The following is a 25,289-nucleotide window of genomic DNA, read 5'->3' on the forward strand; positions in this document are numbered from 1 at the left end:
GTAACCAAATGAGGTCGGAGGTGGCTGTACTAATATCAGATAAAATAGACTATAAATTTAAAAAGTTTGTAAGAGACAAGAATATTATATATTAATAAAATATTCAACAGAGCAAGAAAGTATAGCAATTATAAACATTTATGTACCTAATGACAGATCATCAAAATATACAAAGTAAAAACTGACAGAATTGAAGGGAGAAATAGACAGTTTTACAATAGTAGTTGGAGACTTCAGTACCCTACTCACAATAATGGATAGAACAACTAGACAATATCAGTAAGGAACTAGAGTACATAACCAACTGAATCTAACAAACAAACGAAACACGCTACCCAATGGTAGTAGCATCCACGTTTTTCTCAAGTACACATGGCACATTTTTCAGGATAGATGATATGTCAGGCTGTAGATTAATTCTTAATACATTTTAAAAAATAGATATCATACAAAGTATCTTCTCTAACCATGGGGGTGAAGTTAAAAATCAACAACAGAAGGAAAACTGGAGAAAAATCATAAAATTCTGGAAATTAACACACTTTTAAACAATCAGTGTATCAAAGAAGAAATCGCAAGGAAAATTAGATAATACTTAGAGATAAATGAAAATAGAAACATGCCAAAAAGAATGGGATCCAGAGAAAGCAGTACTAAGGGGGAAATTTACAGCTATAAGTGCTTACATTAAAAAATTAGGAAAACTTCAAAATGACAACATAACTAACTTAAGGAACTAGAAAAAGAAGAACAAACTGAAACCAAGGATAACAGAAGGAAGGAAATAATGATGTTTAGAGCAGAGATACGTTATACAGAGAATAGGAAAAAAAAAAAAGCAACGAAATAAAAAGTTAATTCTTTAAGACAACAAAGTTGGCAAATGTTTACTAGATAAAGAAAAAAGAGGGAAGATTCAAATTACTAAATTAAGAAATGAAAGTAGAGATATTATTACTGATTTTACCAAAATAAAAAGTACTATAAGAGAGTACTATGAACAATTGTACACTAACAATGTATCTAACAATCAATTAGATAGCATTGATGAAGGACAAATTCCTAGAAATAAAATCTACCAAGAAAATCACAAATAGAAAATCTGAATGGGCCTAGTAAGGAGATTGAACCAGTAATCAAAAATATCCTGACTAGAAGAGGATTGGTTTCACTGTTGAGTTCTACCAAACATTTAAAGAGTTAACATTAGTCCTTCTCAAACTTTTCCAAAAAACTGAAGAGGGAACACCTCTTAATTCATTCCATGAGGACAGCATTACCCTGATGCCAAACCCAGACAAAGACACTGAAAACTACAGACCAAGATCCTTCTTTTTTTTTTTTACAGATTTTATTTTTAAGTAATCTCTACACCCAGCATGGGGCTTGGACTCACAACCCCAAGATCGAGTCGCATGCTCCACTGCCTGAGTCAGTCAACCAAGTGCCCCCCAATATCCCTTATGAACATTGTTGCAAAAATCCTCCCCAAAATGCTAGCAAATACAAGCATACATTTAATATGTAAATCAGAAACATATTAAATCCCACATGACAAAGTGAGATTTATTCTTGGAATGCAAGAGTGGTACAACATAGAAAAATCAATCATTATAATGTACCATATTAATGAAGTGAAGGGAAAAAAACCACATGATCATCTCAACTGATACAGAACAAGCATTTGACAAAATTCAATATTTTTTCATCGTAGAAAAATTTAAAAAATGAGGAATAGAAGGAAACTACCTCAACATGACAAAAGCCACCTCTGAAAACCACACAGTGAACATCATACTCAGTACTGAAAGACTGTAAGACTTTCCTCTAAGATTGGAACAAGTCAAGGATGCCTGCTTTCACCACTTTTATTCAACATAGTACTGGAAGTTCTAGCCAGAGCAGTTAGGCAAGAAGGAGAAATAGAAGGCATCCAAATTGGAAAGGAAGAAGTAAAACTATCTGTTTGCAGATGATATGATCTCATATGTATTGAAAGATTCCACACACAAAAATTTTTTAGGACTGATAAACAAATTCAGCAAAATACTAGGATACAAAGTCAATATGCAAAAAATAGTTACATTTCTATATACTAGCAGTGAACAATCTGAATGGAAATTACAAAAGCAGTTCCATTTACAGTAGCATCAATAAAATACTTACGAATTAAGTTAACCAAGGTGGTGAAAGACTTGTACAACAAAATCTACAAAACATTGCTGAAAGACATTAAGGAAGACATAACTAAACACACCTGTGTTCATGGATTAGAAGATGTAATATTGTTAAAATGTGAGTGCTCCTCGAAGAGAGCTGCAGATTCAGTGCAACCCCTATCAAAATCCAGTGGTGTTTTTTTTTTTTTCAAAAAATAGAAAAACCCACCCTAAAATTTATATAGAATCTCAGGGGACCCCAAATAGCCAAAACATTTTTTTGAAAAAGAACAGGGGGCACTTGGGTGGCTCAGTTGGTTAAGCATTTAACTCTTGATTTTAAAGCTCGGGTCACGATCTTATGGTTTGTTGGATCGAACCCCACATTGGATCTGTGCTGACGCACAGAGCCTACTTGGGATTCCCTCTCTTCTCTCTTTGTCTCAGTCCCCCTGCTTGAACTCTCTTTTTCTCTTTCTCAAAATAAATAAACATTTTTTTAAAGTATTTTTAAAAAGGCAAAACAGGGCGACTCACACTTCCAGATTTCAAAACTTACTACATAGCTACAGTAATCAAACAGTATGGTATTGGCATAAAGACAGACTGATAGACCAGTGGAATAGAATAGAGAATCCAGAAACAAACCCTCACATATATGGTCAACTAAGTTTTGACAAAAGTGCCAATACCATTCAATGGGGGAAGGACAATCTTTTCAAAACATGGTGCTCGGGAAACTGGATATCCACATGCAAAAGAATGAACTTGTACCCTCACCTAACACCCATACAAAAATTAACTCAAAAAGGGTCAAAGACATAAATATAACATAAAACAATATAGTTCTTAGAAAAAAAAACATTAAACAAAAGCTTCACGACATTGGATCTGGCACTGCTTTCTTGGGTATGACACCAGAAGCATAGGCTACAAAGGCAAAAATAGACAAATTGGACTTCACGAAAAATAAAAAATTTTGTACATGAAAAGACAATATTCAACAGACTGAAAATGGCAACCCACGGAATGGGGGGAAATATTTGCAAACCACATATTTGATAAGAGATTAATATGCAAAATATATAGAGAACTTCTAAAAATCCGGAACAGGGGTGGGCGCCTGGGTGGCTCAGTTGGTTAAGCGTCCGATTCTTCGCTTCGGCTCAGGTCATGATCTCATGGTTCATGAGTTCAAGCCCCACATCAGGCTCCATACTGACAGCACGGAGCCTGCCTGGGATTCTCTGTCTCCCTCTCCCTCTGCCCCTCCCCTGCTCACTTTCTCTGTCTCTCTCTCAAAATAAATCAATAAACTTAAAAAAAATTTTTAGAGTCCAAAACTAAAAAACATACCAACTCAAAAATAGGCCAAGGCCAATAGACATTTCACCAAAGAAGATATATGAATGATTACTAAGCACATAAAAACATGCTCAAGATCACTAATTATTAAGGAAATGCAAATCAAAACTACATGGAGATAACATCTCATACCCATTAGGATGGCTAATACCAACAAACAAAAACAGAAAACATGTTGGTGAGGATGTGGAGAAATTGGAACTCTTAGGCATACTCGTGGGAACATCAGTGGTACAGCTGCTGAGGAAAACAGAATGTCAGTTCCTCACAAAATAAAAAATAGAATTACCCTGTGATCAGCAGCATTGAATTGAAAGCACAGTCTCAAAGATATCTGTACATTCATGTTAGCAGCTGCATTATTCACAGTAGCTAAAAGGTGGATAAATGTCCATCAGTAGATGAATGGATAAGCAAAATCTGGTGTGTGTGTGTGTGTGTGTGTGTGTGTCTGTGTGTGTGTCTGTGTGTGTGTGTGTGTGTGTGTGTGTGTGTGTAGTGGAATATTGTTCCAGCTTTAAAAGGAAACTGTGACACCTGTTACAGCATGGGTAAGCTTTAAGGACATCATGCCTAGTGAAATAAGGCAGGCACAAAAAAGATAAATACTGTGATCTCATTTATATACGGTACCTAGAGTAGTCAAACTCATAAAAACAGAAAGTAGAATGGTGGTTGCCAGCATTAGTTGGGAGGGGAAATGAGCTATTTAATGGGTACAGAGTTTCGATCTTTTAAGATGAAGAAGTTCTAGATATTGGTTGCACAACAATATTGAATATATCTAACTCTCATAAACTGTGCACTTAAAAATAGATAGGATAATCAATTTTATGTTATGTGTCTTTTACTCAAATAAAAAAAAATTAGGAAAAGAAAAAAAAAGAGGACTGAAGGTAGGACAGAATAAAAAGTTTTCATAGATTTTGTTGGATGCTTTTCAATATTTTCTAGAGCCTTATAGGTTGGTACACTGATTCTTTGATATATTTTATTTCGAAACTTAAGATTATTCCTTGGTATAGGGTTATAGAAGGATCACTGTCACTTCTGTTAGTCATATTTACTATAATTAAACTTATTTCAGAAAGGAGGTTGTGAGATGCTTGTAAGTGGAATCAATGAGAAGAGAGATTTTCCTGAGTTAATTGGCTGACATCTCTCAGGAGAGAGAGATGAACAAACAATGTGTATTCTTGTAAGAGCAATGATTTGTGTTGGAATTAGCCACATAATTTTATAAGCCAAAAAGCATGATATATGTTAATCTCCTGGAGAAAAGAAGGGTGTGCTAAAGCAGAGGCACTGGGTAGCCGCCCGCTCTAACATGGGCTGTAGCAGCAGCTTATGAGGGGCACAACACACCTGGCTGAACTGCTGATTTTGTATATAGGTTTGAAGTCCAAAATTGAAAATTTTGTTTGCATGTGGATTCATGATTTAGAAATGTTCATTTTGTAGTTTCTTAAATTTATTTTATTTAATTTATCTAATTTTTATCTTCTTAGAGAGTGGGGGGAGAGGGAGGGAGAGAGAGAATCTTTTTTTTTTAATGTTTATTTTTGAGAGAGAGAGAGTGTGAGTGGGGGAGGGGCAGAGAGAGGGGGACACACAGAATCTGAAGCAGGCTCCAGGCTCTGAGCTGTCAGCACAGGGCCGAACACAGGGCTCAAACCCACAAACTGCCAGATCATGACCTGAGCCAAAGTTAGACACTTATACCACTGAGCCAGTCAGGTGCCCTGAGAGAGAGAGAGAGAAAGAAAGAGAATGAATCTTAAGTAGGCTCCATGCTCGGTGCAGAGCCCGATGCAGGGCTCAATCCTTTGACCATGACCCTGGGATCATAACCTGAGCCATATCAAGAATCAAACGCCCAACAGACTGAGCCGGCCAGGTATACCTGGAAATGTTCATTTTGGGAATCAATCATTTGTTAACTCTAGTTAATATATAGATTAAAATGAGACTATTTGCAAAATCCCTGATTGCAAAATGCCTGATACAGTGTAGTTATTCAGTAAATGTTAGTGCCCATGTTTAAGTTTGATATTTTCTGTGTTATAAAAAGGGAATTGATTGACCAGAAATTTCCCAAAAGTATGTTGGAATCTCTTGAAATTTTAAATTGTAATTTATTGCTATAAGTTATACCGTTATCCTGTGACTCTATGACATGCTTGTTCTAATGACTGACTTGACTAATGACAGTCCTAATGACTGACTCCTCTGATTTGGTTCTGGAGGGGTCTTGTAGACTAGGAAGGTACAGCAAGTGGACTCTAAAGTCTGCTCTTTGGGAGGAGTGCCAGAAAGGTTTAAGAAAAGTGACTGGAAGTGGAGAATTAGCCTGCCACAGGATGAAATGGGGTTTTAGAGTTGGAAAGGAACGTCGGAGGTGGTTTAGTCTGACCTCTCATTTTATGGCTGAGGAGATAAGTATAGAGAAGTGAGTTGTCCAGTGTCATAGCTGTAGTGGAGAAGCCAGTCAATGACTTATGAAGGTTCTGATATCCAAACATTATAGAACTTAGACTATATAGCATGTTTACTTCTTCCTTTGAAAAGGCTGTGTGAATGGTAACATGTACATGTCATTTTAATTTTAAAAATAGATCTTCTATATTTATCAGATTTTTATACTTTTGAGTTTATTTAAATAGATTAACTGAACTAACAGTGCTACTGGAAGTCTTATAAGGAAAATCATTGCTTTAAGAGAAATAAATTCTTGCCCTTTTTCTGTTTCTAGGTTAAGTCACCAAACAAAGAAAACATGGTATTTTGAAGAATGATTAAACTCCTGATGCTGCAGAAGAGGCTAAGAATATTAATGGCTAGATCTAGGTAAGTTGAGGTTTATCTTAAAAAAAAAGAAAAACATTAAGTTCACAAATTATATTCTCTTTTTTTTCCCCACAAATTAAACAGGATATTTTAATTGTTTTCTTGAATGTAGTCACATTGCGGCCTGAGTTGCTATCCCCTCCAAAGAATAAGGACAAGTGGCTTTAATTAAACTAAGCCAATGTTTACAAATTTAAAATAATCAGGGGCGCCTCAGTGGCTCAGTCAGTTGAGCATCTGACTTTGCCTCAGGTCATGATCTCACTGTTTGTGACTTTGAGCCCTGGAGCCCTGTGTTGGGCTCTGTGCTGACAGCTCAGAGCCTGGAGCTTGCTTCAGATTCTGTGTCTCCTTCTTTCTCTGCATGCACCCCCCCCCCCCAAATAAATAAACATTAAAAAAATAAAAATATTCAGGCAACTTGGTGCAATACCAATCTTCCCAAACGGTAGCTATCTTTTGTTCTTGAATGTAATCTCAGCTACTTTCTTGAGTGAGCATAGTTAGTCTATATAGGTTTTTGCTGAGTTATGAATTTGGTTGGGTAAGATGGTGAAATCATATGGTTTCTTATCAAGTATTTACAGTTTTAGTGCACATTATTAAGTCTTACATAACTCAGATGTGGTCTCCAAATATTAATCTGGTGGTCATAAATGCAGAATATCTAGTATCTTGCCTTTCCCCTTGCCTAGGAGTTTGTGGTTCTGGAGGAGGAGTCAGAGACGTGCAAGAGAGCTCCACACTAAAAAGTCTCCTTCTGTGTTGGAAGATTGACCACAACCTCCCGTTGCTCCAGCTGTCTAGTCTCTCACTCAGACTGAGCCTTTTCTTTAACCTTACGGAGGCCTCCTGTTCCTTTTTGCCTCTGGTTTTTCCATTTCATCAGCCCTCTTCTTTTTTTACTTCTTTCCCGACCGGACCTGATGTTCCATCACTTCAAACCCCCTTATTGCCAGTATCCTCTAATTTCCTTGTCCTCTTACTCTCTGAGCCTGGGTCGCCAGAACCATCTGCCCTCTGGACGGCTGAGCACTGCTGCAAAAACAGTGCCGTCTTCCTCTCCAACCTCTGCTGAACTCTGAGTGCAGCCTACTGAATAATTCTGCTCCCTTTCGTGGGTAGCCCCCTGGTGAATAATCCTACCGTTTGCCTCAAGTCCCTCATTCTGCAAACTTGCTTTCTATTTTACAAAGGGAATTTAGGATGATAGGTGTTACCTACTTCAGTTTTTCTGCTGGGTTCCACCCATTCTTATTTTCTTCCCTCTCTCCTCAGGACAAGGCAGTCCTGCTTCTGTGGGCAGACTTCTCATTCTGAGCCCTGGAACTCCTCTTCTCCAGTCTCCCTGTCTGTCTTGATCTACCATATAACTCATTTTTTTCCTTTGTTTTTTTTTTTTTTCCTAAAAATTTTAACCTTTCTTGACCTACTGATTACAAACCTGTGTAAATCTATGTCATCTGAAAACAAATAACTCAAGCAGCATATTTTCTTTTGAAACCATGTCTGTCTATGCTGTCACGCTCTGCCCTTCCCTTTCTGAACCTGTTCGGGAAAGAGCAGTTTCTGTTCTCTGGGGGGCTACTTCCTTATCTTCCATTCGTTCACTTCAGTTTGGTTTCCGCCTCTACCAGTCTCCCATGATGGAACCCTCCTTCTTGACACTTTCTTTTTTCAGTTTGTACGATTCTGATTTTTTTTTTCCTCCTTCACTCGCTTACCTCTACTCCAGTATTTCTACATTTGCATTCCCCAGAATTTTAACTGTAGACCACTCTCGGTACTATCCTTGGGCAGTGTTTTCTGTTTTACAGCTTCACATATTCTGTGTGTATCAATATTTTACCCCTTCTTCAAATCTATACTCATGTATTTAACTCTCTGTTGCATATCTCCATTTGGTTGTTCTCTAGCATCTCAACATGGCTAAAACTGAGCTAACCACCATCACTTCCACTTGAAAACTACCATGCTTTTTTCTGTCTCAGGTAATGGAACCAGCCCCCTTCATCTGCCACGCTGGAAGCTGCCTCTTCCTTCCCGTATGCCTAGCCAGCCACTTCGTGCTGCTCACTTGCCTTCCTAAATATTTTACAAATTCATCTCTTGTGTCTCCCTACTACTGCTGCACTGGTTTTAGGTCTGTAGCAGATTTCATTTTTCAATATTCCCTAACTGGTTTTTCTTCTCTGAACTGAACTGCCACTTAAATTTATTCTGCAGGTGGATATATTTAAAATGAAGTCATGAGCAACTCGCTTTCCTGCTTCCCATTCTTTACTGGCTTTCCATCATGTGTAGGATGAAGTCCATTCTCCTTAGCATGGCACACGAGGCTTTTGTGTCACATGCTAGGCTTTTCATTAATTGTTGTTGTGCCGAATTGAAACACTCAGTGTGGATAGAGTTTCTAAGTAGTTTGCACCGCCATTCAAATGTCCCTGACCGCACGGGAGGTGCTGCCTTAACAGGTAGCCCATGAAGGTGGCAAATAGAAGAATGATTTTCTAGGGGCGTCTAGCGGGCCAGCTGGTGGAGCGTGCGACTTTTGATCTCGGGTTTGTGGGTTTGAGCCCCAAGTTGGGTGTAGAGATTACTTAGAAAGATATTTAAAAATCTTTAAAACAAAACAGTAACAACAACAACAAAAAAGAGGGATGATTTTTTATTTCATTTGAGGAATTATTTAAAAACACTCCTTTGAATGTTTTGAGGCAGAAGCCACACCATAGTATTCTTTTAGCTCTTTATATTCATGAGCAGGTCAGTGGTAAGGATAGATGTATAATTTTCAAAAGCCTTTGTTTCTGTCAATTATCCCTCTACTTTAAAAAAATGTTTTAAATATTCTTTTGCCTCTTTCTCATCATATAATTTATTAAATATTTTCAGGCATACCTTGTTTTATTGTGCCTTGCTTTATTGTGCTTTCCAGATACTGTGATTTTTATGAATTGAAGATTTGTGACACTCTTGCTTTGAACAAGCCTATCAATGCCATTTTCCCAACAGCATTTGCTCACTTTGTGTCTCTGTGTCACATTTTGGTAATTCTCACAATAGTTAAAACTCTTTTATTATTGTATTTATTATGATAATCTGAGATCAGTGATGATGACTCACTGAAGAGCTTAAATGATGGTTAGCATTTTTAGCAGGAAGTCTTTTTTAATTAAAGTACATTGTTTTGTTGGACACACTACTACACATTTAATGGACTGTCATATAGTGTAAACATAACTTTTTTTTAAAGGTTTATTTATTTTGAGAGAGAAAGAACGAGCAGGGGAAGTGCAGAGAGAGAGAGAGAGAGAGAGAGAGAGAGGGAGAGAGAGAGACAGAATCCTAAGCAGGCTCTGTGTCATCAGTACAGAGCCCGACATGGGGCTCAGTCTCACAAACCATGAGATCATGACCTGAGCCAAAATCAAGAGTTGGAGGTTTAATGGACTGAGCCCCCCAGGTGCCCCTAAACATAACTTTTATATGCACTGGGAAACCAAAAAGTTGATTTCACTTGCTTTATTGCAATACTTGCTTTTTTACTGTGGTCTGGAACCAAACCTGCAGTATCCCCAAGGTACGCCTGTATTAATTTTTCCATGTTTGTTTATTTATTTTAAGAAAGAGAGAGAGAGAGTGGGAGAAGAGGAGAGAGAGAGAGGAAGAGAGAATCCCAAGCAGGCTCCAGGCTGTCATTGCAGAGCCTGATGTGGGGCTCGATCTCACAAACCCATGAGATCATGACCTGAGCCAAAATTAAGAGTCAGGCACTTAACCAACTGAGTCACCCAGGTGTCTCCAGTTGCATTAATTTTTAAAAAGTAAATATTGATGAACCATGTGCTATGTTAGGTGATATGCTTAGTGCTTAGAGAAGGCTCCTATCTTTAGGGAAATTACAGTGAAGTGAATGTTGAGACAGATAAACATTACAATAGAATATGATAAATGCCATGATAGAGTCATGTCCGTGTGACTAGGAGGACACTGAAGGACGTCTAGCTAGTTGGAGTCCCAGATCCTACCTCATTGTTCAGGACCCTTTATATGGTTTGGCCCCTGCTCTTGTTACAGCCTGCCTGTATTCTAGTTGTATTGGACACCTCACTTTCTCCTGAATGCAATATCACCTTTCATGATCTTTCATGACCTTGACCTTTGTACTCTTTTATCTGTCTCAACTACCTATTTCTGTTCTGTGTCCAGCACACTGTTTCTGCTCACCTTTTTAAGTACCAGTTCAAATGGTGCTTCCTGCCCTGTTAACCCAGAAAGTTATTTGCTCCTTTTACTGTGCCCACAGAACTCTTCTCAGATTCTAAGATTTAAACATAATGCATTATCTATTTACATCTCTGTCTCTCCCTTTAGACTCATGACTTTTCAGAAGTACATACTGTGACTTAATCATCTTTTTTTGTTGTTGTTAATGTTTGTTTTATGTATTTATGTATTTTAAGAGAGAGAGAATGGGAGCTGAGGAGGGGCAGAGAGAGTGGGGGGGGGGGGAGAGAGAGAGAGAGAGAGAGAGAGAGAGAGAGAGAGAGAGAGAGAGAATCCCAAGCAGGCTCCATGCTGTCAGCACAAAGCCCAATGCAGGGCTCAAACTCACGAACCGTGAGATCATGACCTGAGCCGAGATCAAGAATTGGATACTTACCTGACTGAGCCACTCAGGTGCCCCTGTGACTTAATCATCTTTATGCCATGATATTTAGCTGGCATATTACCTGGAGCAAACTACCAAACATGAGTCTTAACTTTACTATTTAATTTATCGCTTCTTTTGGTTTGTACACTAATATACTTTTTCATCTGCCTCATACTTATACCTGCCAGCCTTTTTTACCTTTATTTAGTACAGTTCAATTCATTCAGCTCACAAGAGACTTAGAGCTCCCCGCTCTGTGGTGCTAGGTGGCGTGTTAGGGCATGGGGAATGCAAAAACTGGATAAGGTCTGTCCCTGCTTAGGAAGGAGCTTACGGGGCGGGGGGGTGGGGGGGGTGGGAGGGGGGAGCAGGGAGAACGATACTTAAATAAACAGTGTGAAAATGCTGTGATACTGGGAAGCCCAGGGTGCCTTGGGGGATACATAAAAAGTGTAACCCTCCCAGTTTGCTTAGAATTAGCGAAGCCTCCCTGAATCACTGTATTCTGATTGGATCTTGAGAAAGGAAAGGAGCAGCATGGAAGGGTGTGAGGGGACAAGCTGCTCTGGGGACTGTTTAGTATGACTGGGTAGGGCTTGAAGCAGAGACAAGGAGAGTTCAGACTAGATCTGTGGCCAGGGATGAGATTGTGAAGAACCTTATGCGGACAAGCTTCAAATTTTTTTCCTGAAGATCATGAAGAGCAACTGAAGAATTTTAAACCAATTTTACCAGATTTATGTTTTTGAATATTTAGTAGCTTTTTGTGCTTCCTTTCCTTCCACTTTTTCAAATATTATCACATTCATTCTGATTTCTTTCCCTTGTTTGTAAGTAGTGTTTTGAATTTTATCTTTGTTCATTTGCAGTGTTCTTGAACACTTAATGTCACCTATAACCTACTATCTCTGACCTTGTGTGGGAAAGCAGGATTACACAGACATGCTGTATCAGTTTGCCAATATTCTCTGTGTTAAGTTACCGCTTGATTTTTGGGTTATCTTTCTCTCTTAATGAACTGTTCCAAATTTGTTTTTGTGTCTTATTTACCAGTCAGCTTTGGCCTGGTTAGGTACATAAAGGATACTACAGTGAATAATAAGAATCAAAATACCTGCCAACCTAGAAGTCCAACATCCCTTTAGAAATTTATTAAAAGAAAGATATGAAATTCCTGACAAACCATAAAGGGTTAATTCCATAAATGACTTCATTTAAATAGTGTTACATATGAGATAAGACCTTAAATTGGTTTTTTGTTAAGGTAATTTAAAAATAGGCAGACCTTTGCAAATTAAACTGGAAATTTGAGATTTCTGTGAAGTCTACCTCATGCAACTATTCTCATTATCACTGAGCAAATTCAGCAGCTGAATGTGTGAAATCTAGCTTAGCCCTATACCTTCTTGGGCTTAATTTTCCTCATCAAAATAATGCAGGACTTGTGTTAGGTGGTTTCTTTCTTTTTTTTTTTTTAAGTTTATTTATTTTTAGAGACAGAGAGTGAGTGGGGGAGGGGCAGAGCGAGAGGGAGAGAGAGAATCCCTAGCAGGCTCCATGTTGTCAGCGAAGAGTCCGTCGCAGGGGCTGGAACCCACAAGCCGTGAGATCATGACCTGAAGTGAAATCAAGAGTCCGGCGCATAACCGAGTGAGCCACCTGGGTGCCCCTGTGTTAGATGGTTTCTAAAGTCTTTTTCTGTTTTACGATTTTTATATCCTACATTTAATAATTTTTTCCAAATTATCTTTCATGTAGCGCTCACATGGTCTTCTGAAGAAGCCATGGGTAGCTGTTGTAGCTGTCCAGATAAAGACACTGTCCCAGATAACCATCGGAACAAGTTTAAGGTTAGTAAAACTGGTTGAGTTACATCTCTCACTGCCTACTTGGATGTTCTTTTTCTTCCCTTAATATATCTTACTTCCTTACTTTTATCTCTGGACCCTTTTATTTCTCTTTGTGTCCACTCTGCCTTTTCTTGTTTTAACAAATGATGACATACGGTTCTAGAAATACTTTTTTAAATGCCATTTTATAGGTGCCTCTTCAGTCTGGTCACCACATCCCAGTCATTGCTTCATATGCCTGGATAATTTCTTAGCTGGACTGTACCCTTGAGTCCGTCACCTTTGTGATCCATCCTGCAGTTGACATCATATTGATCTTACTCTTTCATCATCCTAAAACTCCCATGGTGTTCTGTTACCTAGAGCATAAATGTTCCATTTCTTACCTATTCACAGCCATTTAGTGTCTCTCGTAGTCTGACCTCAAGTTGTTGTAAGTCATAGCCTCTGGATCACACAAACCTAGGTGTAAGTTGAAACCCTGTGGCTTTGTAGCTTTGTGACCTTGGGCAGGTTTGTTCCGTTTGTGTACAGTACAGTGGAGAAAATCGTATTACCTGCAGTTTAGGATTGTTACGAGGATTAAATGGGAAAAGTATGTGCAAAGCGCTCTGCCTACCCCAGGAATATAGACAGTTCTCCTGAAGTGTTACCTGTCTGGCCATTTTCAGAAACTCAGCAGTGCAAGGCTTTCCCTTCCATGAACTCTGTACAGTCTTCTCTTGGTCTCTCTGAAATATACCTTCTTTGTGCTATAGTACTGCATCGTCAGGATATGCCCTACAAGCCCTGACCCACCAGCTCTCTCCTGAGGCCTGGCTGAAGTCCCTCCTCCTCTTTGGTGAAGACTTCTCCAGCAACCCTAGGCCACAGTTGCTGTCTTTTGCAACCTATGTTGCACCCATTTGTCTACTACTCCTATACAGCTTTGTATTGTTGATTTCATGTTTGTATATCTTATATTCTCACTGGGAATGTGAGTCGCTTGTGGATAGAAGCAGATCTTACATTGCTACATAGTTCGTGCCCTGAAAACACATTGGTTGATGAATGAGCTAACAAAAGAGCGAATAACTGAACCAATCAACAATAGTGCATTTTGCCGACAAATTGGTGAAATGTGTGTATGACCATCAAGTGGGAGCATCAGGTTAGCACTAATTGAACTTTCTTTTTTTAGGTCATTAATGTGGATGATGATGGGAATGAGTTAGGTTCTGGCATTATGGAACTTACAGACACAGAACTGATTTTATACACTCGCAAACGTGATTCAGTAAAATGGCACTACCTCTGCCTGCGGCGCTATGGCTATGATTCAAATCTCTTTTCTTTTGAAAGTGGTCGAAGGTGTCAAACTGGACAAGGTAGGTAGAGCCTTTAATTTTGTTTTTCTACAAACATTTTCACATTTGAAAATTGTTCTTTCATTTATCCTGTATATAATGTTTACATTAATACTTCACTTCTCTCCTGTCAGAAAAAAAATTCCCCCAAAGAAGTGGATTGTTCAGAGATATAATAAGCTATGTATTAATTTATCAGGCATTCATTAAGCATATTCTGTGTCCAGAATTTTGACTCATATTATTAACTTTAAGATTTTCAGCATATGATTAGTTGCAGTAAATTGGCTATGTTTCTTTACTGTTATTACTTTTTGGGGAAAGAACCTAAACTTTGGAGTCAAAGAGAACATAGTTTGGTTTTTTTGCTGCCTACTGTGTGAAAGGCCTCGGACAAGTTACACGATTTCTGTCAAACATCAGATTTCTGCTCCATCAGAGAGGTATGCTAATGCCTACCTTACAGAATTGTTGTAATAATTAAACAAGGTAAGGATCGTAAACCACCAAGTAAGGGACAGTCAAATGGTAAAGGATCATCTGCCCATAACGGTGATTTGGGCTCCCCCTGCTGTTAAGAAACAGTCTAAAGTAAGTGTTCAAATCTTGTTTTTGTCTGCCTTGTTTTGGGCCATCTCCCTTAGACATATGAAAATTATTCTGTGGATTTCCTTTTGGGCTTATGTTTTGAAACAGAATGCCATTAATTTATCAGACATTTATTTAAAAGGCCTTTCTTGCTGTCAGTGCATAGAATACTTAACTTCACAATTTTGTTCTTTGACAAGTGCTCCTGTATCTTTTTTAAAGCTGTGGCTACTATTTTTTCCTTCTATTTTGTATTTGTAGGAATCTTCGCCTTTAAGTGTGCTCGTGCAGAAGAATTATTTAACATGTTGCAAGAGATTATGCAAAATAATAGTATAAATGTGGTGGAAGAGCCAGTTGTAGAAAGGAATAATCATCAGACAGAGTTGGAAGTCCCCAGAACACCTCGAACACCTACAAGTAAGTACCTGTTTTTTCTCTTGTATTTTGAATAACAGACATTTATAAACTATGAATTATGGATTATTTAATCTGTAACATGTTAGAGATCACCATTGGCTAACATAAGCATAATGGTCATCAGTTTTAAAAAACTCTTACATCTATAATAGAAACATTTTTAATATTTTAATTAGGAAAACATTAGAAGTTCCATATTATCTAAAATGTGAATGGAAAGTTGGAGTGGAAGGGGGTGTTATTTGTGCTCTGGTTTCTGCTGTGTCTTACCAGAAACACCTTGCTTAATTCTCTCCAGGCCTATTCGATTCTCATTCATTTTTATTCTGTCTGTCCTGCCCCCCATATCCTGCTTTCCTTCTTAAACCAATAAACAAAAACTCAGCTCCAGGGTTTGCTGCTCAGAATTTACCGAATGGATATCCCCGATATCCCTCATTTGGAGATGCTTCCTCGCATCCTTCAAGCAGACATCCTTCTGTGGGAAGTGCACGCCTGCCTTCAGTGGGTGAAGAATCTACTCATCCTTTGCTTGTGGCTGAGGAGCAAGTAAGTGTGCGCTGCTGTCTGATGCGATAATAGATTGTGTGGGGTTAGAGCGTTGCTGCGCCAATACTTGAACATTTTAGTCCATTTGAATTGTAGCTTTCACTGTTTGTATGTGACTTTTGTGGTGAAGAGTCGGAGGAAACAGCATATATTTTCTGACATAGGCCAAATATCTACAAGCATGGAGGGAAACGTAGCATTACGGTAGTTTTTAGGCTCACAGGAGAGAGGTGTCTATGGATAAAGGCAAATATAACTAATGGCCAGTTCCTGTTATAATAACCTCCAATGCTTTTGGAATTTTTGCTGCTTTTTATATTAGTGGACTACTAGCAGAAAGGTAGATTTTGTTGTCAGGGTTTTTATGAAGCTATTTAATATCCCAGAGTATTACTCCCAGAGTATTTCATTTGAGAAATGAAGTATTTGGTTGAACATTGTCTCTATATTAATTAGTTATACATATCTTTGTATATCTTTGTATGTCTTTGTATATCTCCATATCATTAGGAGATTTTTACTGTTTTGAAACCTATTTCTTTGTGTTCTTTACATAGTAAATGAATTCTTGTGTTATTTACTATAATTATACTTCCCTCTGTTTTGCATTTTGAGTTTTTCACATTTTATGTATAGTCTCCCAAATGTTTTTGTGTTCCCTCACGATACCATTGACCTTTTCTAAATAGTGATGATTTCTTAGCAGGTGGTATTTATTTTATATCTATGCATTTTACAGTACTCTTATTAAATCCAGTAGATGCTCTTTTTATAGTCACAGCGTCTGTAAGTCATGATAAATTTGTCTCTTCTTTTTAATACTTGTTATTCTGTATTTCTTTTTTTCTTTTTAAGTCTGTTTATTTATTTTGAGAGAGAGAGCGTACACTCACACGGGAAAGGGACGGAGAGAGAGAATCCCAAGCAGGCTGTGCACCATCAGCATGGAGCCCAATGTGGGGCTCAAACCTATGAACCACGAGATCATAACCTGAACTGAAGTCAGACACTTAACCAACTGAACCACGCAGGCGCCACTATTCCTTATTTCTGACTCATGTTTTAATGCATTGATGAGAATTTCTAAAACAACATCAAAACGATAATCCCAATTTGTCCCTGATTTTTTTTTTAACAGACTGATTTTCATGTATCAAGGACAATGTGATGTGTTATTTTAGAGTATTTTTTTTATCAAGTGAGGAAGATCTTTCTACATTCCTCCCCTCTCCCCACCTTTTTATTAGTGAAAAATGGATACAAAAGCTTTGAAGGAAGAGTGTATCAAGAAAGTTAATCGATAAAATTAACTGATACGGTCACCGATTTTTGTTTTTGTTTTAAGCAAGTTATTGATTCACTTTCCTGTCTTGTTTTAGGTCCATACCTATGTCAACACCACAGGAGTGCAGGAAGAGCGGAAACACCGCACAAGCGTGCACGTCCCATTGGAGGCGAGGATCTCTAATGCTGAAAGCAACACACCAAAAGAAGAACCAAGTAGTATTGAGGACAGGGACCCTCAGATTCTTCTCGAACCTGAAGGAGTCAAATTTGTCTTAGGACCAACCCCTGTTCAAAAGCAGTTAATGGAAAAAGAGAAACTGGAGCAACTTGGAAGAGACCAAGTCAGTGGGAGTGGTGCAAACAGCACGGAATGGGACACTGGGTATGACAGCGATGAGCGCAGAGAGGCACCCTCTGTGAACAAACTGGTGTATGAGAATATAAATGGGTTATCTATCCCTAGTGCCTCAGGGGTCAGGAGAGGTCGTCTGACATCCAGCAGTACCTCAGATACCCAGAATATCAACAACTCAGCTCAGAGAAGAACTGCATTATTAAACTATGAAAATTTACCATCTTTGCCTCCTGTTTGGGAAGCCCGCAAGCTAAGTAGGGATGAAGATGACAATTTAGGACCAAAGACCCCATCTCTAAATGGCTACCATAATAATCTAGATCCAATGCATAACTATGTAAATACAGAGAATGTAACAGTGCCGGCAAGTGCTCACAAAATAGAGTTTTCCAGGCGTCGGGACTGTACGCCGACGGTCTTTAACTTTGATATCAGGCGCCCAAGTTTAGAACACAGGCAGCTCAATTACATACAGGTCGACTTGGAAGGTGGCAGTGACTCTGACAACCCTCAGACTCCAAAAACGCCTACCACTCCCCTTCCACAGACCCCTACCAGGCGCACAGAGCTGTATGCTGTGATCGACATCGAGAGAACTGCTGCTATGTCAAGTTTGCAGAAAGCACTGCCACGAGACGATGGCACATCTAGGAAGACTAGACATAATAGTACTGATCTGCCCATGTGAGCCGGGAAAGCATTACCTTGTTTGCACCTTTGTGAAGTTTTCAAAAATGAAGATGCGAGTGCTTCATTTTTCATTTCTAAACACTAACTCCTTTTATAGACTGATAAGATTTTTTTTTTTCTGAATATTTCCTGTGCTTCTTTAACTAAAGGGAATTAATGTAGAGCAGGTACTCCTTAAAGAACACTCATTTCAGTATATACTACTCATTACTGTCCAGCAGCACCCCCATTCTCACAGTGCCTATTTAAAATGAGAGTTGAAGTGAGTGACAATGCTGGTTGATTTGTATCAATATTCCAGACGTACGCACATCATTCATGTCTAAGTCATGGTTGGCGTTTAAGACATTTTATAAAGCCTCTTGATAATGTGCATTGCTAACAGATAACTCTAGGCTTTGAAAGTAATATTTGTAGATTCACTATTCATGGTATATGGCCTCCGGCATGTAACGTGAGGAATCCTTTATTTCGTTAATTGTAGGCTTTTTGACTTGAGCCAAAACATATGTAAAGGAAGTAGAAGTACCACACCTCCTTATATACCAGTCAGTTCCTTTGCCTTCTGCGTTACTAGAAAGAGTCCTATGTCCGTGAATGTGGTTTGCTCTTGGTGTGTTGAAGGGCAGGAAGGAGTCAAGATTTTCTGTTCACTCATCTCATGATGTCATTTGAAGGGCATGCCCAGATATCTTAATGAGAATTCCACTAGACTCAAGAATCAGTCTCAGGTCACTTTACCCAAAAACTTTGGAAATCTGAACCACGATCTCTTGAAAGTTTCTCTCCTATAGATTATTAACCATAACATTGTTTTCTGGAGGCATCTGTGACATCAGGTTGCCATTTACCTTCAGTTTTTTTCCTTTGGTGTTTGGGATGTCTTATTTTGTTGCTTGATGTCTTTTTCAATTTAAAATGTTTGAGTTTGTATATAGTTTTGAAATTGGATTATGTGTTCATTGTTTAGTTTGCATTTTTGTCAAATTGTGGTTTTGAAGGTTCATTTGGAACTTACTGTTATTCTATAACAGGGTTGCCCTTGTCCAGTATTTATTTATATGCTGTTTACTTTTCAAGTTGATAAAAACATTCGCTCGATTTGAAATTTCCCTTGCGTCCATTGGTGATCTCTTTAACAGCTGAGACAAAAAGGAAGCAACTTTTAACACGCAGAGCTCCCTAACGGTACTGTTTGCTCTGTGGGCGCTCCCCCCCCCCCCCCCCCCCCCCCCCCCCCGGCACTTTAGCAGTGATTCCCTCATCACACGGCTGCGGTTTTACTCTGCCCACGGTAGTGCTCCTCGGCTCGGCTGTCCTTTCTCACAGCTGGGTCTTTGATGATCCCTTGATTTCAGGAGAGTGTTAGCATTGTTGCCAGCATAGCAGGTACAGTGGAAGTCTTCTAGCAATGAGATTGTGTCATAATTTAGGATTTAAACCGAATTGAAGTTTCTATAAACTGATGAGACTCCACATGCCTAACTCTTAGAAAATCAGAATGTTCCAGTTTCTCAAACAGTAGAGAAGACAAGAGAAGGTAGAGTGGAAAGGTTAGGGTACTGCTTTCTCTAAATATGAGGGCGTTTGAGGTCATGATTTGGATCTATCTGATGTAACTAACGTTAATTTAGCATGAAAAGATTTCAGTCATATAGCACCCAACCTGATCAGTAAATAACCTAATTATATAGGACAGTGACTGGATTAGCAGAATAATAGAGTGGGACCATTATAAAGAAAATAAATTATTAAAAGTGTCTGTTATTTTCAGTGCCATCGGTTTATGTGCATAGCAGAATTTTCTTCTTTTCTTTTCTGTGAACTTGGTGCTTGACTAAAGTGTTCACTGTTCTCTAAAAAGAGAATAGCGGTATAGGTGTGCAGTTTCCATTTTTAATATATTGTTCCATTTATGCTTTCTTCTGAGTAGAATGCTAATCGTGCCAAATTTATGTGTTGGTTTTTGTAACGAGGAATAAGAATAATAATGGAACCAGTACACGCGGTTTTCTCCAAAACAAGCAGGCAAGACAGAGCCTCCAAATGAAAGGGCTGACCTGTTGATTCATTTTGGAGGTTGGATACTTTATTTTCTTTCTTTTCCTCATCATTTTCCTTTTCCTTCCAGATTCTAATTAGTCTTCATATATTTTAGGTAGCTCCGATATAATCATTGCAGTTTATGCTTTAAATACTGTGTGCTTTAAAAATGAAAATGGGACCAATTTGTCTGCTAAGAATTTGATTTTAGGTACTATGAGTATTAGGAAGATGTATACAACTGGTGTTTATTTCTAGATGTCTCTGGAAATCACCCGTGTTCCTATTTAATAAAAAGTGATGTGGAACACTACTTGTCCTTTGCAGTAGTCTAGCCATGGGCATTAAGCTCTGTCCTGGGAGAATGTACCAGTGACTAGGTACATTTTAGAACGAGATATTTTATTGGGATATAATTGTGGCCATACGTTTCAGATTTTCTGAGACAGACCTAATTTTAGCTATTCTGTTCTTTGACAGACCATACGATCCCACTTACTGGTTTTGGAAATATACTCATTGTTTATATGCTCTCCCCCTGATAGAGTCCTCTTTTATCCATACAGGTGATAACAGCTTTTTATCCCAGATCAGGGGTTGGAAACTGATATGGGTATTACCTGTGTTTTTTCTTCATGTGTTTTATTTCCCAGTTTCATCTTCTTTTAAAAATGAAAATATGGTGCCTTCCCTCCCTCCAGGAAGATTGGCAAATAGTTCCTTTTATTTACTGCTGCTGTGGAGTGATGAGATATGCACTTTACTCTTGAAGACTCAGCAAAAAGCTTTTCACTTCCCAGTATATCCAGAATAGATCACATTTGGGACTTAAGAAAATTTGCCAAGCAATCTTTGTTTTTATAGATATTAATGTTGACCCCACAGTTCAATGTTATAAGTCAAGCTAGTGTTTGTTTATTCCTTCCCCCTCAAAAAAATCTGTGGCACAACATATAAAAATGTACCTCAATAATGTTCTATTAAAAATGGGACAGGGGCCTTATGTTTTCATAATTTCCCAATAATGTGCCACCGTATTTTTGCCTCAAGGTAAAGGTTTTAACAAGCTAAAAAGTACTTCCCACTTCCCCCTGTGCAGTTCGTAATCCGTAATGCCCAGTTGTTTTGTGCAATGTGTAGTGTGTGTGTGTATAAATATATATGTATGTATGTGTGGATATACATACATATATATATCTATATCTATATCTATATATATCTCCTTGAAATAGACATACCATCAAAGACAACATTCAGAAGTAACTGATGTATTGGCATCTTATTCATATTTCTGATATGTGAGGTATATGGTACTAATTACCCTTTCTCTGATTTTTGCCAAATTTGAATAAAGGCATTGGTACGAAATTACAGAATGTATAGAAAATGTTTTTGGCTTGAAAAATTAACAGATATTTTACAACATACTACAATATACTCTGCCCAAACCAGCACCCTATCTATCCTTCTTCTTCACATCCCTATTCCCCATTCCTGTTTCCTCATATTTTGGGGGTATAACACAATTCTTTTGTAGCATTGATACAATTGCAATTCTATGACAATTGGACAACAATAGCATGGAAACAGACTGGTATTAATAGTACAGTAGTCACCGGTGTGCCACATTTGCATTAGTAAATGCAAAATATACATTTTATAAAGGAAAAATTTTGTGTTATGTTTTTATTTTCATTACATTGTATAATATTGTAAGATTATTGTATGTCCTAATTTGCATTATAAATGTTTTTTTCCTACGTAAAGGCATAAATATAGCAACTTTGTATAAAGGTAGCTTATTAGATTTTTAATTTTTTCTTTTATAAAAAATTGTCTAACAGTGGGACTACCATTGCCAAATTGTATATGAAATAGGAATTTTATCCCCTATGGTTAATTTCTTTTATAAACATTCCATATTTCTCTAATAAAAGACATAAGTGATACTGTACTATGCATAAATTGTATATTAATGCTGTTTCATATCAGCATTTTAAATTTTGGTTTGCATTTTTAATATTGGCAAAATTTACCACTGTTGATTAAAACCTTGTTATATACATGTAACAACATCTTTTGCCCTCTTTCCCTTCCCACCCTTTGTTCTCTGTTTTCCCTATCAGTGCCAACTTCATACATTTTGTAGCATGGCAATAAAATATAACTTTTACACTGAGGCCAAGTGTGGCTTTTTGGAGGACGTGGAGCTGGGAGGATTGCCCTCTAGTTGTTCTTTGCATATGACTTTTTGCCATATAAACCATATCTCCAGGCATGAGAAGTTATTTCATATATGATGTAAACATGCTTTTAAGGACAAGTGTGAATGTGCTTTTAAGCTTAATTTTTGTCATAACAAATAAGAACTAATTTTTTATCTTTGGAAAAGTCAGAGTTCTTGAAGTACAATCAAACCTTTATTAACTGGAGTACTTAAAGAATAAGCTAATAATTGAATTTAGTTCAACAAGGGCTAAGCAACACATTTTAAAAATCCTTATTTATTGTAGAGTATTAGTATTCTGTCCTAAAAGTTATATGTAAAATATGGTTTAATCTTAGATGATTTAGGATCTTGCAATGCCTTACTGTTGTCATTCTGGCATAAATTTCCGTAATGAGGTACTCAAGTTGATACTGGAAGCTGAGCTGACTATACACTGACCTTAAGCATTCATGAAAAACTGCTTTGTTGAATAAAATCTGATCGGAGTTCTTATGGTTACTTTCCCCTTATTGCCGAAAGTAGATTGCAATAAAACCCCAATAAAAGTTTGGTTGGATACCAATTTAAAGTTTTCCTGTATTTATATTTTACACATTTCTTAAAACTTTATGATAAGAGGTTTTCTTAGTCTTACATCGGTGCATCCATTTTCAAAGTGAACATATAATAGGTTAATGATCACGTTTCATCAGAGAAATGAAATTACAAGTATTTGACAGACCCTCACAGTTTTATCTATGTGGTCATTCAAACGAGTAGTTCTCAGCTTTGGAACTCCAAACCTAGTCAGTAGGTTGGTACTGCAAAGCCTATTTGGGTACAGCTCAAGATGGAGATCACTTAAACAATGAAGGGCATAGACAAGTCCACAAATGATTGGCTATTTACTATGTGCCAGATACCATGGGACCCATAAATTGGTTAAGATGTGGCAGAGACTGCATCTTGGAAAATTTGGACATTCATTCTCAGAAGTTAAAAACTTCTTTGGATTATTTCTGTATTTTTCCTTTGAGTTCCTTTGAAGACAGCTATTCATAGCTCATTTAATGAATGAGCACAAACAGGCCCTATGCTACTAATAAAGATAGTCCTTGCGCTCGAAAGAATTTGTGGTTTAGAATAGCCCTTCTAATGAGGGTAATGCCCATCCTCCCCCCCGCAGAGAACTAAGCCCTAAGACAAATTGTATATGATAAATTCTCTCTGATACCTCTAGAATGGTACTAACTATATACCTGAGGAGAATTGAAAAAAGTGTTTCTCCCAATTCCTAGTATAAGTGGTATGATAAAGGCACATACAAAAGAAGGGCATCAAACTCAGTCTAAGAATGGAGTTTTTCAAGAAAAGCCTAGAGGTGGTAATCCCTAAGGTTTTTGATGAGAGTCTTCACAGATTTAAAAGAAGAGAGGATAGAGTGTCTTGAGAAGGAAGAACATGTGCAAAGACACAAAGGTACACAAAGATCATGGTTGCTCAATGTTGGCAAGGGGTTTCATATGACTGGAGCATAGGTTGCAAAGGCAGGATGGGAGATAGAGAAGAAGGAAGAAATGAGATCACGTAGGAATTTTGTCTTAATTGAAATGGTGAGTATTTGGAGGATGTTAAACATTGGAGAAACAATAGTTGAGAAGGATTACTCTGACATCAACATGGAGGAACACTGGAGGGCATGACATTTTAATAAAGCAGGGAGACTGATTCAGAAGCTCTTACAAAAATGGAAACACAACTGGATGAACGCCTATTCAAAGGCATTGTTGAAAGAGTATGTAGGTTAGTTATTGCTGTGTGACAAAGTCACAAAGTTACAAAACTAGTAAATAGAAAAACTGAAATCCAAACCCTTGCAGCCTGATTCCAGAAACTTGAGTGTTTAACCCCTAGGGGACAAGGGTGAAGAGTCAAAACACATGCAATGGGGAAAGGACAAATTGCTCAGAGTCCCCTCATAGGGGGTCTCCTCCTGGTGGTCTCTGGCCTAGCACCACTGGGAGCAAGGCCTGCCTCCTAGTCCCCATCCAAATGCCCCCCGTTATGCCCCCACCTTCTCTAAAGCCCAGGAGGGAGGGGGCATTGGTTTTTCCATCACCCATAGTCTCAGGCTTAGGTAAGACTCGGGCCTGCCAGAGGACATAGTATTTCCAAGTAAGTGACTTTGCCCGCAATGAAAACAGCCTTTTTTCAATATTGTGCAGGCATCTCAGCTTCTCATTATTGTGACTCTTCTCAGTCCAGTATATGATTTAGGATCTCCCCATTAAAGTGCATTTCTTAAAAGAAGAGCAAGTTTAAACAAAACAAAACTCTTGATAGATTTAAAACAACAATTTGTCCAGTATGAACACCTGTTTTCACGATGGGCCTGAGTTGAGCATAGTGTAAACCAGGGTCAGGAAACTTTTTCTGTAAAGGATCAAATAGTGACTATTTTAGGCTTTATGGGCTAGACAGTCTGTCACAACCACTCTGCCATTGTATAATTTTATATCACATTGCACAGTATAAAAATGAATGGGTAGGGGCATCTGGCTGGTTCAGTCAGAACAGCACACAATCCTTGACTTTGGGGTTGTGAGTTCAAGCCCCACATTGGTGTAGAGATTACTAAAAAATAAACTTTAAAAATATATATTATTTTAAAAATGGGTATGCTTGTGTTCCACCAAGCTTTATGGACACCAAAATACAAGTTTCATATAATCTTAATGTATCATGAAATATTCACTTTTTTTACCCCAACCATTTAAATATGTAACACCCAATCTTAACTCTCTGGCCATAAAAAACCAGATGGCAGGTTGGATTTGGTTCCCTCACCATCCCTCCCTGATGTAAACTAACCCTCTTAAATCTGAAAGGTGAAAACGATTAAAAATTGAAAACATCTATCAATG

General features: G+C 38.0%; 1 protein-coding gene across 6 annotated transcripts in view; it reads left to right on the top strand.

Moving 5' to 3' along the window:
- Nucleotides 1-19,344, top strand: part of FRS2 (fibroblast growth factor receptor substrate 2) — a 108,389-nt gene extending 89,045 nt beyond the window's left edge. For all 6 annotated transcript variants that reach the window (XM_042992731.1, XM_042992736.1, XM_042992734.1 and 3 more), the window contains 6 exons: nucleotides 6,277-6,371; nucleotides 12,787-12,878; nucleotides 14,059-14,245; nucleotides 15,074-15,232; nucleotides 15,618-15,781; nucleotides 17,161-19,344. In XM_042992731.1, the coding sequence (XP_042848665.1) occupies nucleotides 12,813-12,878; nucleotides 14,059-14,245; nucleotides 15,074-15,232; nucleotides 15,618-15,781; nucleotides 17,161-18,111 (1,527 nt within the window). In that variant the 5' untranslated portion in view covers nucleotides 6,277-6,371; nucleotides 12,787-12,812 and the 3' untranslated portion in view covers nucleotides 18,112-19,344. The remainder of the gene's footprint in view (nucleotides 1-6,276; nucleotides 6,372-12,786; nucleotides 12,879-14,058; nucleotides 14,246-15,073; nucleotides 15,233-15,617; nucleotides 15,782-17,160) is intronic.
- Nucleotides 19,345-25,289: the final 5,945 nt, after the last annotated feature.

Source organism: Panthera tigris, chromosome B4 (genome assembly GCF_018350195.1).
Source record: "Panthera tigris isolate Pti1 chromosome B4, P.tigris_Pti1_mat1.1, whole genome shotgun sequence".
NCBI lineage: Eukaryota > Metazoa > Chordata > Mammalia > Carnivora > Felidae > Panthera > Panthera tigris.